General features: G+C 39.0%; 1 protein-coding gene across 1 annotated transcript in view; it reads right to left on the bottom strand.

Annotated features, from left to right (window-relative positions):
* Positions 1 to 1817: 1817 nt before the first annotated feature.
* rad18 (RAD18 E3 ubiquitin protein ligase) overlaps positions 1818 to 15783 on the bottom strand; it is a 32860-nt gene continuing 18894 nt past the window's right edge. Inside the window, exons 11-13 of the mRNA XM_008296869.1 lie at positions 14991 to 15087; positions 12617 to 12661; positions 1818 to 2279 (exon numbers count right to left, since the gene is read on the bottom strand). Coding sequence (XP_008295091.1) covers positions 2180 to 2279; positions 12617 to 12661; positions 14991 to 15087 — 242 coding nt within the window. The 3' untranslated portion in view covers positions 1818 to 2179. The remainder of the gene's footprint in view (positions 2280 to 12616; positions 12662 to 14990; positions 15088 to 15783) is intronic.

Genomic DNA, 15783 nt, shown 5'->3' with positions numbered 1-15783 from the left:
TGTCAAAGAAGCTGTGTTTTTAAAATACTACTTCTCAGTGATTTGATATGATTGTTATGTTATTGACTTTTGAGTTATTGTAAAAAAAAATATGTGTAACTCATATGAACTATTCCCGTTTCATTATAACTAAAATTGGATTTTTTTTGTTTGTTTTTTTTTGTCAAGGTTAGTTTAAGGACACCTGATTAACCACAATATTAGAAACACCTACCTGATGCTGTGTAGTTCTGAGCTGTTGAAGCTTAGACACGGGACCTCTGGAGGTGTTTGATACTAGGACATTGGCAGCAGATCCTTTGTCTCCTATTGGTTTTGGGATGGGCCCGCTGTGGGACGGGCTTGTTCTAGCACATATTGCTCAATCTGATTGAGTTTGGAGGCAAAGTGAGTGTCTTGGGTTCCACGTTGTTCTCCTCGATCTGTTCCAGAGCAGTTTCTGTGGTGTAGTGGGGCACGTTATCCTTATGCAGGAGGTCGTCGCTGTCTTGAGGTTGTGCTCGGTCTGCAACAGTGTTTAGATAGGTGGTACGTGTCAAAGTAATAGCCACGTGAATGCCAGGACCCAAGGTTTACCGCAGAACATTGCAATCTAATGACATAAATCAATGTTTTTCACTCCAGTAGTTTAAATGCTGTGTCTGATCCGTGTATAATCAGATGTTTATTCAGAACACTCAGGCCTCAGCACTAATGTGCTGTTGTCTCATCAGTTGGACTGATCCCTCTACATGACATTAACATTGGTCATCCTTACCAAGGACATGTGGAGGGGCTACAAAAGGCTGTAACAGGGAATTTTGGACTATGGCTGAATACACCGTAAATTGGAGCCAGACAAATGGACATCATATAATTAGTGTAGATTTATGAGGCTAAAAATCTGTCTCACCTTGTGCTGGACATATAAATATCCCCTTCAGCAAAGACAAATAAGGTGACTGTGATTTGGGTTTAGTTTCTGAATCTCTCCCGAACACAAAGCATATTTGGGATCAATGGTATCGCTGTCTGCTTCATCGCCTCTCCAAATGAAGGCAGACCTCAGAAGCCCTCTCCTGTGTGCTAATTAAGCAACATTGTTAGGAAAGATGTTAAGAACGTCTGGTATAATGATCGCTCTCTCTCCGTTCTTTTAAGAGTCTAGTGATGCCTGTCAGTGTGTCTCTGCTTTGTCTGAGGAGTGAGACAGCTGAGTCAGAAGCACCATGTGTCTGACTCCAGGCGAGCTCTGCTTTCAATCAAGGTCGGCTCCCAAATGTGTTCCTGCTAACTCTCCCGTGCACGTACACATAAACACCACCTCCTTGTCTTAAGTGTTTACACTCTCGCTTGCCTTGACCTGTGGTTTCCAAAAGCACCAAGTTTATTGAATTACATTGACCCCGGTTACTTCTCTTTCAATGAAAACAATCAGTTTGAAAGCTACAGATTTGTTTGTGAACTCTGAAATTGCAAGTGACAGAGGAATCACATGACGGAGGTCCTAAGTGGACTTACAAAAACATGTGGGATATTTTGAAAATGGTGGCGATAGGTTAGCAAATACACTGATAATCAGCTATAGGTTGAAAATTAAGGGCAATTTTGGGATTTGTTTAGACATTTAAGGTAATTTAATAAATGTAACTAAACAATAAAGTCCATAAGTTAAAATCTTCAGTGTTCATCTAAAGTTATATATAAAAGCACAATACTATTATACATAAAGTATTAACATGCCAAAGTACAGAATGCTGCTACAGGTTTACTAAAACGTGATGATACAAACCATTGATTCAAAAAAACAAAAAACAAAAAAACAACAACTACACAATGTGGATTAAAAATGACAAGCAGCAATTTTATTACCACCTACAAGTAGAAAAATCTTATGTATACATTACACAAAAAATATAAAAAACATAAATCTAAAACACCCTAAATGATGTTAAGACGGCACTGAATCTAAAGTCCTGCTCCTGAGAGTACCTGATGAAATGCTGAGGTGCACAGTGGATCACAAGGCAGAAAACATATTAAAATACTGAACATTTATTTAAAATGACATGAGTGCAACTTTAGAAAATCACAAAGAGATGCCTGGAAAGAATGTGCGTAGGCTTCAAGGTCAGTCAAACGTTTATTGGTCCTGAAGATAAGCGCTCTTTCTCTCTCCTTTCTTTCTCCTCCATCTCTGTTACTTTTTACGCCGTCGCTTTCGCGTAACAGATGATGAAGCTGCATCATCTCCTCCGGACCTGGAAGCTCGCTTTTGTGCTGAGGTCCTCTCCGTGTCTCTGTAAATCAACAGTTTCAGAGGTGAGCAGTTCATCTTTTGTCAATAAGAGGGAAACAGAATATGCCAACACAACAAAGATGAATGTAGCTTCAGTAGATCTTCCTGTCCTCAGCATTTTGTTGTTTAAAAAGCAGGTACAAGCAAGAAAAACACACCGCTTGAGACAAATAGTCTAACCTGCACAAGTGCCGTGTACCTACTTTGTAGTGAGACAGCCTCTTGGTCACACTGCTGTGCACCAATTATGTACATTTAGTACATCACCTGCTTGGCTTCTGCACAAAATCTATCAATACCAAGAAAGCTTACAGCACTAAATTACCTACTGACCACGGTGCTGACTTATAGAACATCAACTACGTGGCCCACAGGAGTGTTTTAAAGCCATGACTAGGCATTAATTGGAATCAATCTACCATAAAAAAGAACTGCAACTATGTCTCCTTAAACTTGCACTCTTCTCTCCTATTACCCACCGACAGACTGGAGTGTGTATTTTGAGAAAACACACGACTGGTTTGAGAGAGTGGGGGAAAATCGTACAATTTAACAACTCCTAAGATGAAGTTATTTTCTTGTCAGGCATCTACTTGAACCATCACCAGCCCAGTGGATCCAGTCAACCAAGCCTTAAAGTTACGGTGATGTCTGCGGTTAATACAAAGTGACAATGAGTGCTATATTTGCCTGCTGTTGCCTCAAAGTAACCACAAGTTCACACAGTCAATAAACACCAGAAGCCTGTTTACTTTGCTCAACTAATGCAGAAAAGGTACCATGAATTCTGACGTCTGCAGTGAGAAAAGGAGGGGGATGTCGAGCCTGGGTGTATTCATATTTGATTGTCATGCTGCTAAAATGATCTTTAGCAGCAGACTGCTTGACACCACTACAGGAAATACATTACAATGGACTGCTCACACACACACAAGTACAAATGACTTGTGTGGCTAGTTAAAAGGAAGGATGTTTGCTGTTGCACGCACAAAGTTCTTAGACTGGTGCCTGTCAATCAGCAAAGTGAAAGACAAAACGGTTCCATATTAGAACTTGGTTTGGCTGAAAAGACCAGTTCAATCAAAACAGCAAGGAAGGTCACTACTCCCTGTGTGTTGACTCACTGTCATGGATTATTAACACATTAGAGTTGCTTCGTTATGGCAAAAATCAGAACCATGCCTATTTTGCTCAAGATTGATCTAAAAAAAAAAAAAAAAAGTATTTTGTAACAGTGGAATTCTCTAAACTTTAAATATTATTCAACCAAAAAACTAAAAATAAGTTAGGCCAATCAAGTTGTCTTCAAGTATCAAATTATTGGCAAACGTGATGTAAGATAGCATTTGGTCGAGCATCGTCTGGCTGTCCGAGAACAAAGTTCTGTGACACTGAAGTCTCATCATGTTTAGTTGGGATTGTGACTTTGAGGCGTTCAGTCATAATCCCACAGATGGTAATTTGGCACCATTTTCTATTCAGCCAAGCACATACACCAACTTGGAATTCCTCTCAGGACTAGTACTGCAGTGACACATCATTAGCCAGGCGAAACTAACAATCTCACAACCCAGCTTGCAGTTCTATTTATAGGTGAACACACAGCACTCGGTAAATGTTTGGGCTATTAGGGAGGGGCGAAAGTGCACCGCGGTGAAGGAACGTTGATTTGCAACACAAGACAAAACAAGACTATGATTGTAAAACAAAACTCAGCACAATAATCATTTAACTCAATTATTAAATTAAAACAAAATTCAATTAAATGCCCCTCCCTATGAGACACTTCATGGAACCGAATCATCATCAACAAAATCTGATTTCTACGTCTTTGCTGCTGTGACAAGCACTGTGAAAAAGCTCTATTAAATCTGTCACATAATGAGGCTACATGTCATTTTTTAAGAACATTACTGTTGTTCACTAAAACACCAGGTAAACTAGAGAAAAATGAGGAAAGTTAATTTTTTAAAATGCCTCTTGAATACATCAGTGACATATCAGACAGTGGGATCCTGCTATGAGCATCACAGCACAACTTCTCTCAGTTTCCTCGATGACAAAGTATAATACAGAAAACAGATACTGTCGAAAGATTGTATTGCTTAAACCATACTAGGTTTCTGAAATGCACCCTACCGACTTTGAGAACACAACCTTTCCTGATACTGATAATTTTGAATTGAATTTGTACATCAAGTTGCTCGTTATCTTCTTTTCTCTAAAGGAAGCCTTACTGTTGTCAGAGAAACACTTCTTGGTTGTGTACTCAACATCTCTAAACAAGCTGTGCCCTTATGGATTACCTTTTACGATATCGATATTTTCTGCTACCATGTGGTCCCAGGTGGGCTCCATAACTCAGCATGCAGTGTTAAGTTACTGTATCACTACTGAATCACCCTTGACACTAACTGGCAATCACTCTGAGATCTGCTCCATAAGAAATGTCAAGATAACATGGCTTGGAAACCAAAGGGGAGCTATAAAACCACAGTGTCTCACATGTGGAATCACTTAGAGCTTCACATGAAGGACTCTCTTCAACTGATTTGACTTCAGATGTATATCACCCTCCAGCCAGAAACAAGATCTACGACCATGCCTCTCTATCTTGACTGTATGGATGGGGGAAAACAAAATTCCAGCATTGGAATTTGGGTCACAAGTCCTCATGTGGGCAGTAGACAAGATGGGGAGGCATCTAAGTATAGTGGACTACTGGTCAGGAGGCTAGTAAGCTGGTGGTCTTTTAGTCCTTGTACACACCTTGTCAGACTCTGGCAGAGATCGCGATTTAAGAGATGATTGTGCAAAGGCTGGAGGATGGAGATAAAGTCTCGCGTGATAGAGGAAAATTTCCTTTCATGCATGATTCAAACACACACTTGCCTTCCGGCCATTGAATTGATGAGGCATTCCAAGGCCAAACACTAGAGGTGTATTATGACAACGTACAGTAAGGTATTATGTGAAGGGATAACATTAACAGCAGACTTGGACTTCACTTCAGGGTCATTTAAAAAGATGAAGAGTGGAATGTGGAGATTCATCACAAGGCAAAAATGAATTCAGATGTGCTTTTGTTCCATCAAGGGTGACATTAAAGCTTTCTGCATGTAAAATGTCCCTGAAAGAAACGCATCTGTAACCTTAACATTTGACCTGAGCTGCAATGTACGGCAGAATGACAGAACTTTTAGTCACCATCATTTGACAAGATGAAAAATAACTAATGGACTGTAATAGGACATGCATTATCAAGCCTGACTTCATTTTGTTATTTGGACTGATCCATCTTTGTCCAATAAGTTTTAGTTTTAGCAGAAAACACAGCACAGCCAACTAAAAAGAAAGATTGAGAGAAGATGCAATGCAGCGTAGTCAAAACAACACCAGCCTGGCGATATGAGGGAATGATTCAGCGTGTTGGCCCGTGGTTCGCAAGTGAATGAGCTCCAAGTCGGTGCAGTTATTTATGTGAGTCCTTTGGGAGTGAAGTGCTGTGTGTGGCAGTCTTATTGCGCTGTCAAAGTCATCTGACAAAGAGGACAGCAGTAATCGCCCAGTAACAATATGAATGGGGGAAAAACGAGTGTAACAGAATACAGAACACAGTCTTCCAAATAAGGCATAGTTTCAGACTGAAACATTCAGCCCTCCTGTCATGGGTATAACTGGTTCAAAACTTGACCACTACCAGCCCTGCACAATTAGATTTATTGCTGACATAAATCTATTTCTGACAGTTTAATTGGATAAAAATGGATCTTAACTTGTCAAAACAATCACCAGGAGCTTAGGGACATAAAGTACAAGAAAAACTGTTCACTATTTGCCAGCAATTTGTTGACAAGAGAGACTGAATAAGCAATGCTATCTTGCTGCCTCTGATAACAAGCGAGTTTCTCAAACTTTCTCCAATGAAAGCATTCCAGTGCATGGTTATAGAGGACACCAGAGACAACCTGTCCGACCTTAAACCCTAGGGAGACGAGTCATGTCCATTCAACATGTGTCTGGGAATGGGCATCATCACGACTGTCATATTTAACCAGCCCATTCTGTAGTCCTATTTCTGGCTGCAGCTCATTATCATTCTGCTATGAGGGGAAAAACACTGAATGATTTGAAGAAATGCAAACAAGCCAATCGTCTTATGTAGAGCTAAGCAAGAGATGCAGCTTGGATGTTCTCTTTAAATAGTGATGAGTGAGGGCTCACGAGGGGAGAACCATTAATAAATGTATAACTTTAGATGCTCCTGAAAGAACTCTTACTGTACAATCCAAATTCTCAGCAAGGCTTGAACTTTCTTATTTGTACTGCACGATTAAAAGAAAATAGTGGTTTAAGACTCAGGTTGTTTAGCATTAAATAGCGAGAATGCTTTTAATAAGGTCTTTTTATTGACAAAATAAACAAACAAAAAACTACAGGATTGTTTCAGATGTTGACACTTCAGGAAATGTACAATTGTTAAATTAAATACTGCATGTTTTTTACATTTCCTGTTTACTAAAATAAATTGTGTCAGCATGAGGAGTAACATTACCAAACAGATGTATAATGTAGTGATGTGCCTGAAAGGTCCTACCATTAGGTATGTGATGTTCTGCAGAAATAAATTGGTTCTACTTTTGTTCTATTGTGTATCCTCTGTACTTACAGAAGTGTTCCTAACCAACCATGCAGCTTATGTTTTTGTTCTGTACCAGTTCTAAATCATCTGCACCTTTGGATGCTTCTGTTTCCCCATCATTCGTATGATTTTCACTGTAAGAGCTGTCAGTGGCATGTTCTCACCGTGCAGTGTGGGTTCTCTCCGGGTTCTCCGGCTTCCTCCCACAAGGTCCAAAAACATGTTGAGGTTAATTGGTGATTCTAAATTGTCCGTAGGTGTGAATGTGAGTGTGCTTGGTTGTCTGTCTCTAAGTGTAGCCCTGTGATAGACTGGTGACCTGTCCAGGGTGTCCCCTGCCTTCACCCTGAGTCGGCTGGGATAGGCTCCAGCCCCTCCACGACCCTAATGAGGATTAAGCGGTGTATAGACAATGGATGGATGGAGTTGTCAGCGTTAGATTTGAGGGAGATGTCAACCACATCCGTGTGTGAACACACACAAAGATTGCAAGCACGTGCTAACTGACAGCAACTGGTTGTTTGTAAGAAAGGTACGCTTTAATGCACTGTTGAAGTAACAAGCAAATGAAGGCAGCTCCAGAGTATTAAGGACTGCCAGTGTAAAAGGATTTCTTGTTTTTTTTTTAGGGTTTTTTTTTTTCTCCCCCCTTTCTCTTTCTTTATTTAGACGAGAGACTGCATATTAATGAACATACAATCTTAATAGTTTACACAAGGTTGCAGTAAATATGCTGTACTGGGACCACGATTGTGGAATCAGCTTCCAGGCTGCATTAGAGCCTCTGACTCCCTCGCTGCCTTCAAAAGCAGCCTGAAGACTCATTTATTCTACTCTGCTTTTAAATGGGCTCTGTTGGGGTATTTTATATATGTCTAAATTATTTTCAGATTTTCACGTTATTACTCTTGTTCCTGTGAAGCACCTTGAGATGTCGCCTGATTTTAAATTCTGCTTTTCAAATAAAATGTATTATTATTTATTATTACCCTAAAGTGCTATTATTTCAGTAAAGTGCTTTCGAGGCATAGCCTGTCATAAGGTCCATATAGTTAAAGTGCCTGTCTTTAAAATGCCTGATTTTGAAGTGCCTTATTTCCTCAATGTTCACACGTTTGATTGTTAATCAGCCATGTCTTATACTGTCTCTTAAAACGGACAAAGGTGGAGCTTTCTACTATTGGTAAAATATTCCAGTTTGTGCAACCTTTAATAGATAATACATTCTGTGTGAAAGAAGAACTTTCTAAATTTTACTTCACAGTCACCCCTGGTGGCTGAGCTTGTACTTGTAATACCATTTTTCTTTTTGATAAAATCCCCCACAGGCGGTGGGGCCATCCCATTCACAGACATAGATTAAACAAGCACTTTTAAACGATTTGAAATTCTCACGATTTAGAAATCGGTATTTCTTTAAGATGACACAATGATGATGAAATGACTGTGGCTTTTTGTCCAACAGCTTGATGGCTTTTTTTTTTTTTTTTTATAAAGCTGTTCAATGGGTTTTAGAGCAGTGACAGCAGCAAGCGACCAGGTTATGAAACAGTATTTAATGTGAGAAAGAATCATGCAGTGGAGGTAGGATTTAGCAGCTTCTGTTGTTATAAAAGGCTGAATTTGTTTAAAATTCTGTAAGTTATATTTTATTATTTTGGCTACCTTTTTGATGTGTTTTTTTAAAAAATTGAGGTTGGAGTCCAACACAATCCCAAGGTAATTAAAGTGAGTTACCATCTCCAATTCTTCCCCATCTAAGAACACAGAGGATCTGCTTTGTGTCACTGGTCGCTTGGTGAGCCTTCCACAGTCAGATTATTCAGTAATATACTTTACTGTTTTTTTGGTATAAAAACAGAATTTTGGTGTGAAGCATGAGACAGTTCAGTCTTAACCAGTCTTGTATCTTGGATAAGGCATTTGAGAGGCTTGCAGCAATTGTCACTGCATCCTTTCCCTGAGCGAAGATCACCTCGTCATCCACATACATCAGCACATCTGGGAGATCATATAATGAAAAAAATAAAGGACCTAGGATAGAGCCCTGAGGCACTCTAGCATGATAGCAGAGATAGGGGGATTTGGCATGATATTGCGCCTGCAGAGAAATTAAATTACATGAGCTTTGTCAATAGGATTTGATGGTTGACAGTGTTGAAGACCTTCTTGAGATCTAAAAACACGGCTCCTACACAGGGGTCCTTGTCAGTACAGACTTAACTTTTTCAGTAAAAAAACAGTTCGCTGTCTCTGTAGAATGGTTAGCCCAGAAGCCAAATTGCATTTGATGAAGTGGGGTGCTACTTTTGTCAAGATGCCTGATAAGTTGATTTGGTACCCACTTTTCAGCAACCTTCGAGGCTATTGGGAGGATGCTGATTGGCTGATAGTTGGCTACCTGTGTCTTAGACCGAGTTTTAAAGATGGGTGTTACAGTGGCCTACTTCCAAGAGGATGGAAGTGTTTTTTGACTGATAGACTGATTCACCATAAGAGTGATGTGTTTTATAAGTGCATTTGCATGGGTTTTCACAAAATTAGCGTCGATATCATGGACACCCTGAGCTTTGGAGCTTTTAAATGCCGAAATGATCGTTGTTACTTCAGTCTCTGCTATACAGTGACGACTCGATAATCCGACTTTTTTTTATGTCGGATAGCAAGGCTGCCGGATTGCCAAGACGGAGGTCGAGATACAAGGAGGGCTTGATGCTTGAAGGGTAATTTGTTGTTAGTATTTGTTGTTCATAGTTGTTATAATAACTAGTAGGGCTGGTCCGAATAGCACTTTCTGGTCTCTGGATATTCAGGCCCAATTAATGATGAAGATCCAAATATTTGGCACAGTCGGGGGGGACACTTCCACCCCGGGGGTGCACTCCAAGAAGGTGGAAGTGACCGGAACGCACAGGCAGTACTTGGCTGCTGATGCCAGTTTAGGATAGCGATCCCAGTTCTGTTTCCACCATCGGTGGCGGCGGCGGCATAAACGCTGAGCACACTCGCGGCATGTGACGTCGTCGTGTCCTCTTCTGCGCATGCGGGACACCTTTGGGTCGTATGAAATTCACACAGGAGATCATGCACAAGTCGCATTTAATTAGTAATGTGAATGATCTCGCAAAAAAAATTGGATTTCACAAAAAGAAAAAATACAAATTGAGCATCAAGTCCTGCAGTCTGATCTTAGCCAATCTGTTGGATTAAGTCAGATAATACACAGTTATCCTTATTTGTGACATAAAATGTCATGTCGGAGCTGGAATCCAAGGCTGTCTGTATGTTCAGGCTATTTTTCATGAGTTCCGTTTGTTTTTCCTAAAAACCTGTCGGATAGCAAGGTTTTTGGATTGTTAAGGGTCAGGTCATCGAGTCACGGCTGTACTTTGTAGCTGGAAAGTAGGCTGATTGTCCTTTAAAGGACGAGGTATTATGGAAGACGCAGTGAAGGCACTTGTGATTTCAGATACACTATCTATGAAATATTTATTAAAATTATTTACCACTGCTATAGGGTCCTTGTCCAGGGCGTTATTCACTTCTAGTTCAGGGGTTTTAGTCTCCTGTTTGTCTTGTTTACCTAGTAGTTTATTTAAAATTTTCCATGTTTTTTTCCCATTACCTTTGGCACTTTCCATAGAAATAAAAAAGTTTGCTTTGGCTCTCCTTAAGGTTTGTATAGCTTTGTTGCGTGCATGTGTATAACTTAACCTATCAGTGGACAATCCTGACTTCAGATATTTCTTGAGTAGTGCATCCCTTGATTTCATTATGTTTTTGCAGTTTTGGTCCAACCATGCTAGACTTATTTATACATGCTGACATGGTCGGTTAACAAGTACTTGACTAATTAGTTTATTTGATCAATTGCCAAGCACTATACATGCTCCCTTGCTCTAAAAAAATAAATAAAAAATTGATACCTATAGAAATTGATAAATTGTTATGCTTAGTCTTTTATTAGTTTTGACAATTACATTTAGAAACCAAGGGACATTTTCAATATGTTTATATTCATATCCAAGTCTGATTGGTTCACACAGACCGCCTCTCTGTTTAGACTGTTTGGTTGCTTCCAGTTGGAGAGCACCACATGAAACTTATCAAACGGCAGCGTGCCTGCAGAAGTGATGTTAAATCACAGTATGAGGCATGAATAACCAAGAAAACAATATAACTTTAATAAACTAGCAACTTACCAATTGCTTCAGAGTTTGCCTGTTAAAAGAGTTAGCTTATTGTCTTTTGTGGGTATTAAAAGCCCAATTATTGTTTTTATCCAAATAACAAAAAATAATTCAGTATTGGAATTAGTCACACAAAGCAGTTGTTTTTTTGTTTACAAACACTCAAGAGTTAAGCATTTTAAAGAAAAAACATTACATGTTGTGAGCTTTCTTTGTTCAATATAAATAATCAATAATGTTGACCAGCTTCCTCGGCATTCCCTCACAGAAGAAAACATTTTCACAATTGCTGTCTTGTTCAATATTGTCGGTTAATGCAGCTGTGAACAGTAAATAACTGTTCATCAGTATAATAAGTGTTAATGAGACACATGGATGGCTGTGGGTGTAAAACAAGATCTACAAAAGCGACCCTCAGGACACATACTACTGCAAGCTTGGCTGCTCTTGTGTTGTATTGTGGCTTGCAGGCAACAACAAATGCCTGAGCTGTTTTGATCAATAGCAGCAATGGAAGGAATTTCCAGGCATCACTATTTATTAAGAAGAAGATTTCAGAAACCCCCCCAATGTATAGTAAAAATGCCAAAATTTATCAAATGTGTATATAATTTTTGGTAACACAAACGGTTTAATACCTAAACTCACAGTTGTACAACACAATCTATAGATGCTTTACATTTAGGACCACACTGTGTAAAACATACATTTTAAAGTGTTGTTTATTAGCTCCAGCTAGCATCTTGATATGGCAAAAACCACATATAACCAAGAGGCCAGAGCTTGAAGACTGATAAATATCAGTTGCATCTCATTTGGAACACTATGTTTTCCCAGTAAGTTATAGGATCAGAAAGAAGAAATGGCAAAATGTATAAAAGCCATCTGCTGACAGTTTGACCTTATTTGGGTGATGTCGGAATAATACATCAAAAATACGAGCTCATCTCCATCAACAGGACCCGTGTCCGCTTTGAGCAGCGGATAGAGACCAGATGAAAGCAGTAAACAACACCATGCAGTCACAGAAAACACTGGATACAACAATATGCTCACTTGAACAACACCTTCACATGGGCACAGGTATTGCAATTAAACTGGAGCAATGCTGACACATGGCCTTATCTTTTCTTTTAGAGTCACTTCAGCGCATATAATGGTCCACAAGCCATTGTTTTTCAAAGTAAATACTATCTTTTGACGCTTCTACCATCCTAAAAACCTCTGGCCCTAGGAGCAGATGGCTTGAGTTTCAACGTTTATCAAAGTGATTCTGTACACGCAGTTTATTAGTCTATATACACAGTATATCATTGGAAAGGACAGCAACAGTATCCTGACATCCAGTATATGTGTCTCCACAAACCGGTCATTTCTCATAATGGCAAATAAACACTGAAAATAATGACAGTAAATAAACGAGACGGGTAGCACAGTAAATAAAACAAAACAAAAGAAACTTCCATTACTTTTCTACACAATAGCAATTACAATGGAATTACTTACTCAAGGTTTCCTGTGGGTTCTGGACCAAAGATGTCAGAAATAGAACTGTATGAAGAGAAAATGGGAAAGAAGACAGAGATGGAAAATATAATTTACATTGTTTAACTGATACAGACTTCTTGCTGCTTCAATACACAAAGTTAATGAATATGCTGTATCACCTGCCTAAAAAGAGAACTGTTAATAGACTGTGATGCTGTACAACATATGAATACCTTTCATTTTTACATTTGGCCATGTCAACCCATGTTCTTGAAAAGATCAAGAAAATGTCAATAAAGGTTATGCTCCCAGAGGAATTCTGGTTTTTCACATGCCAAAAGGGATCCTTACTCGAAGCTGGAAGGTATACTTCTGTAACACTACCTCAGTCATACTCGTCATAACAAGACAGACTATGCATACAAAAAGCACAACTTTCTGCTTTCCTCCTCACGCTGCCAGTCGGTGAGCTCTTTATAACCTGCTTCTGTGTCTCATTCATACATAACAAGTTTCCATACTGAGCCCATTTCGTGTACACATTATAAAGCTCATCTCTCAGGCGGGTTCATGGTCTGTGGGCACTCAAAATAAAAACACTTCTACACCACTGGTAACAAAAATAATTGCTCTGTTGCTACTTCAATGCAATGCGGCAAAAACATTTGTACTCTGTACACTGAAACTAATAAGCGATGGTTTTGTCTGGCAACCTGAACATGGGTTTGATTCTGAGTGACAATTTGAGGTTGTTTGAACAACTAGTCTTTTATTGGCATTTGAAAATAACATCCTGTTGTGATTTTGAACAGTCGAGGGAGAGAGAGAGAGAGAGAGAGAGAGAGAGAGATGTTTTTGATGGAGTTAATTGGCCAAGTGATCATTTGCACCCAGTCAGTTTAGCAAACAAAGTATGCACATAAAGAAAACAATGTGACTGGTATTTTGCATAAATGTCTCTTTTTTTTAAAACATCAAATCAGTCTAAGAAAACAAATATGTCAGTTCAACAGTCACTCATGGAGGCAAGACAGACTTCCCTTGATAAACTGAGGAATAAACTGAAATGTGCACAAAAAGGTGCAAATTTCAATGAAAAGACAGGACCTAAACTTAGACCAACATAACGAGAGCGCTCCTCGTGTATAGTCGCTCTCATAGGGAGTGAGCTGCAAATTGATATGCAAATTCGGCATACAATTTGTAAAATATGTATGCATGTAATACATTTCTTATAAAATTGGGTACAACATCACCTGCAGGAATCCCAGTGAGCATTCAGATTGCAATATAATGCAAAACTGTGCTTTGTCTGACAAATAACTAACTAAGAAGGAGGGAATAAAGGTCATTTTTAAACGAAGAAACAGAAACAACAAGGAATGTGGTAGAAAGCACAATCTAACCCAGGGCTTCACATTGTCCTCACTGCCAGCCACACTACAATCACTCTTCGTGGCAAAATAGAGGTATGGCACTTTTCATTCTTGGTAATCATTTCAAAAGTCAGTGGAGCGCTCCAAAACTGTTGACCCTCAAACACATGGGTCATTCTTTTAACGCTATTACATGCCACACTTATTTAAAAAAAAAAAAAATGCATACGGTACAGAGTTCTTGAACATGAGTGAGGTTAAAAGGCCATGACAGTCAAGTGAAATCAAGCTTTGAATCAGTCAGTATTTGTTGGCAATATGAGAAATGTTGAAAAGCCATTGTTTATTAAGGGAATTATTAAGGGTGGTTTCTTTTACAGAATATCAATAAAACGTTCTAAAGTTAATTAAACAAAATCAAATGGCTCTCTTAACTGCCAGTGATGGGATTCCTCTTGGGGAGAGCCTGTAGTTTATGGCAGTGCCACAGGCTCCTTCGGCTGACAGTGTTTTTCAGATATTAGTAGCAGATATGTTAATTAAAACTGCTGTTGAAAAAAAACAACAACATCAGAACTGTAGATGTTGAACATAGATAAAGCAAATTAATCATGCCAAGTCTCTTAAAAAAAATAAAATTAAAATTCTGGTTTCCTTGTAGGAAAACATGGCATAATTGTTTATTCAGTGGGGCTCCGCAATTAGTGCCACAGCACAGTCACTTTCAAACTGAAACAGTCCAAGAACTTTACATGTTTCTTAACATGTGCTATTAACACACACTGCTGAAGGTCATGGACAAGACAGTCACAATCAGTATGTCTGAACATGACTGAACAAATTACAGATGAGGTTGGGAACAGTGGGACACTAAAAAAAAAGTAAATCTGAATCTGAAAATGGGTCCAGAACTGGTCCAAGACAATCATCTAGTGAATGCTTGGCCTACATTTACTGCATGCAGCTTCTTATAGCTAATGTTTGAGATTAGAGACGCTTATTTGTTCCTATCATACCTGCTAATGGACACATCACTATAGGCTGGGCTGGATGACAACTCAATTACTCTCGCAGATTCCTCCTCAGCTTGGCCACTTGATTCCACAACTTGATCTGAAGGAGACAAAAATAAATATCATGCTGGACATCCAGGAGGAATTAATGAAGTGGAGAGATGACCTGTCAAATGCATAAACGCCCCAACATAACATAACATAATCTCTTTTGTCAAATTCTCAACAGGAAAAGCATTTTTAATGTCTTATTGGTTCTGGCACAGTCAACAGTGTGATGCAATGTTTAATTTTTAAAAAAATGTGTTTTTATTGTATGACGTGTTCAAATTAGATTTGCACAGATATAGAATTTGGAACAATAACAGTAATTATTTGCTTGTTGGAGCTGATACTGACATCATTATTTTAACACAATGCAAAAATGTGAAAAAGGAAAATATATATTGACTTTTAGATTGAAGAATTCGTTTTTCTTTACACAAAGCTGTCAAAGTCCAAGGTTTTACAATAAACATTTATGTGGCATCATTTATCCTCCGTCCTCCTCCCACTGCTGATGCACCGCTGTTTTACTGGTACAGTGTTGTTGGTAGAAAGGGGCTAGAAAATCTCAGTCAAGTCTACTAGAATCTAACAGAGTTTCAGATACAAAGCTCTAAAACTTACTAAGAGCTCAACTGTTTCATATAAGACACATTTGTTACCCATCCTCGTGTCAACAGTCAGCGACAAATAGAGCATAGCAGAAACTCGCAGGCAAAAACCACTTCAGAACCATGTTATTAGTGGCTTT

The sequence above is a fragment of the Stegastes partitus genome, unplaced genomic scaffold, assembly GCF_000690725.1.
Source record: "Stegastes partitus isolate 25-593 unplaced genomic scaffold, Stegastes_partitus-1.0.2 Scaffold1159, whole genome shotgun sequence".
Taxonomy (NCBI): domain Eukaryota; kingdom Metazoa; phylum Chordata; class Actinopteri; family Pomacentridae; genus Stegastes; species Stegastes partitus.
This window is presented reverse-complemented; position numbering and strand designations above follow the sequence as displayed.